This window comes from Echinops telfairi, unplaced genomic scaffold (assembly GCF_000313985.2).
Source record: "Echinops telfairi isolate 266 unplaced genomic scaffold, ASM31398v2 ScPeMD7_7469;HRSCAF=8507_1, whole genome shotgun sequence".
Taxonomy (NCBI): domain Eukaryota; kingdom Metazoa; phylum Chordata; class Mammalia; order Afrosoricida; family Tenrecidae; genus Echinops; species Echinops telfairi.
In genome coordinates this window covers 50382586-50384540 of record NW_022111373.1, presented here as the reverse complement: position 1 = coordinate 50384540, position 1955 = coordinate 50382586, and the positions used below count along the sequence as shown (strand labels likewise).

At 47.7% G+C, this 1955-nt stretch overlaps 1 protein-coding gene across 2 annotated transcripts in view; it reads right to left on the bottom strand.

Annotated features, from left to right (window-relative positions):
* ERAP1 (endoplasmic reticulum aminopeptidase 1) overlaps positions 1-1955 on the bottom strand; it is a 49197-nt gene that overhangs the window by 18630 nt on the left and 28612 nt on the right. For both annotated transcript variants that reach the window (XM_045285139.1, XM_030888998.2), the window contains exons 9-10: positions 1230-1361; positions 990-1058 (exon numbers count right to left, since the gene is read on the bottom strand). In XM_045285139.1, the coding sequence (XP_045141074.1) occupies positions 990-1058; positions 1230-1361 (201 nt within the window). The remainder of the gene's footprint in view (positions 1-989; positions 1059-1229; positions 1362-1955) is intronic.

Here is a 1955-nt window from a genome sequence, read left to right as displayed (position 1 = left end):
GATGTTTCTTAGACTTGATAGAAGGCTGGCTGAAAATGAGGGGCTTCCTTTTTTGGGTGAGAGCTGAGTTTAAGACCCTACTCTGCCATCGACTAATACCTGTGTGGATCTACTATCCCCATCTGTCAAAATGGGTGTGATAACAGCAGCTCACTGATACCACTCATAGGGGTATTGTAAAGAGTAAAGCAGTAATACACATACGTGTTTGGCATGTGCCCAACTCACAGCAAAAACCCACCCCAATTATTTGTTTCACAAACGCAGAGGCCTGGAAACGACTGACACATCTGCTGGCTGACAGAATACAGCCTAAATCTACCACAAAGACATGTCTTATGGGGAATCCAGGACAGATAACCCCCTCAGGAACAATAATGGGAGGATGGATACCATGAGGGTATAGGGAAGGTTGGGGGGGAAATGATCACAATGATCGACATATAACGAGCCCCTCACCTCACAACAGAAACATGGGTGAAGGGAGACAGTGGTCTGTGTAAGATATGAAAATAATAATTTATAAATTATCAAGGGTTCATAAGGGAGGAAGGGGGTGGAAAGGGGGGGAAACTGAGGCGCCGATACCAAGGGCTCAAGTAGAAAGAAAATGTTTTTAAAAGGATGGCAACATATGTACAAATGTGCTTGACACAATTGATATATGGATTGTTATAAGAGCCGTAAGAGCTCCCAATAAAATGACATTTAAAAAAAAAAGATGTGTCTTAAATTCATTGCTTCACAGAGGATGAAGGTGAAGAAATGTGCGTCACTGAAAAGTGGTACCGAAGAGGTTGCAGCAACCCCCTTCTCTCGATGATGCTTGAGAAAACTACAGCCGGCCTTTGCCTTAAAGGCACCCAGTCTTTATGGGAAGCAGGTGATAAAACCGGGGGCCTCGGTAAGATGGCCACAGAGCCAGCCTTCAGAGAACATGGGGGGACCGGGTGGGCTGGGCGGTACCTTGGACAGGGACAGAGACTTACTGAGGAGGAAGCGGGACGCTGACTTCTGGAACAAAAGCCATCTTCCGTGGTGCCACCTGTTGGGCAGATCTAAAGGCAGAAAAGAAGCACAGTGTCCTCATTTCCACCGAGAACACGTCAAATTCTTCTTCAAGGAATAAATATGATGAAAACAACCAACACAAGCAGGATGGGAGAGCAAACCCACATGGCACTGAGCCTGTCGGCCAGTGTCACTCACAGCAACACCAACGTACTCACACTTGCAATACTGTTCCACAAGTCCTCGTTTTTGGTGTTTTTATAGCTGAACTTCTGGAGATACTGTACAATGCCACCTTTGAATGCTTCAGCACCCAGGTACTCTCTTAACATATTCAGAATGCACGCTCCCTGGAAAAGAACGTGAACGGCTGTTAACCAGACTGCTCACCATTTCAGCCTCCTTCACATTCTGCTTGGAATCGTTTTCCCCTAACGCAACCACAGGGACGTAGGTAGTGTTTTTGGAAGCAGCCAGAGGTGGGTGTGTCTAGCAAATGATCTGTCTGACATGACTGTTCGTGCTTTTAGGTCACGGAGGCTGTTGCTTTCCACCTGTGACCTAGGAGGTACGTTAAACTCATCTGCCAGGGTCCTTTACTCAGATGTGAATGGACAGTGGTTCAACTTCAGTAAGGGACCTGGGATCGCCCCGTCCCTCCCACTGCCCCTGCTGGGAGATAGGAGCACAGTGCAAAGTGGGACACCAGACATGGAAGCACAAGAAGATACCAGCAAAAGAGAATGGTGAGGAGCTGTGGGGAACCGGACAGGTTCGAGAACAGGGGATCGAGAGAGGGCATGGGGAACATTAAGAATGGTAGTACCAGGATTCCCAGCTATTCCGTGCGCCTGTGTAAATTGCTTCTGCCCCTCTAGTCCTATTACTGCAGACCACGGGCAGGGACTGTCCTGTTCTTGGGCCATTGAAGAACCTCAAGTCAT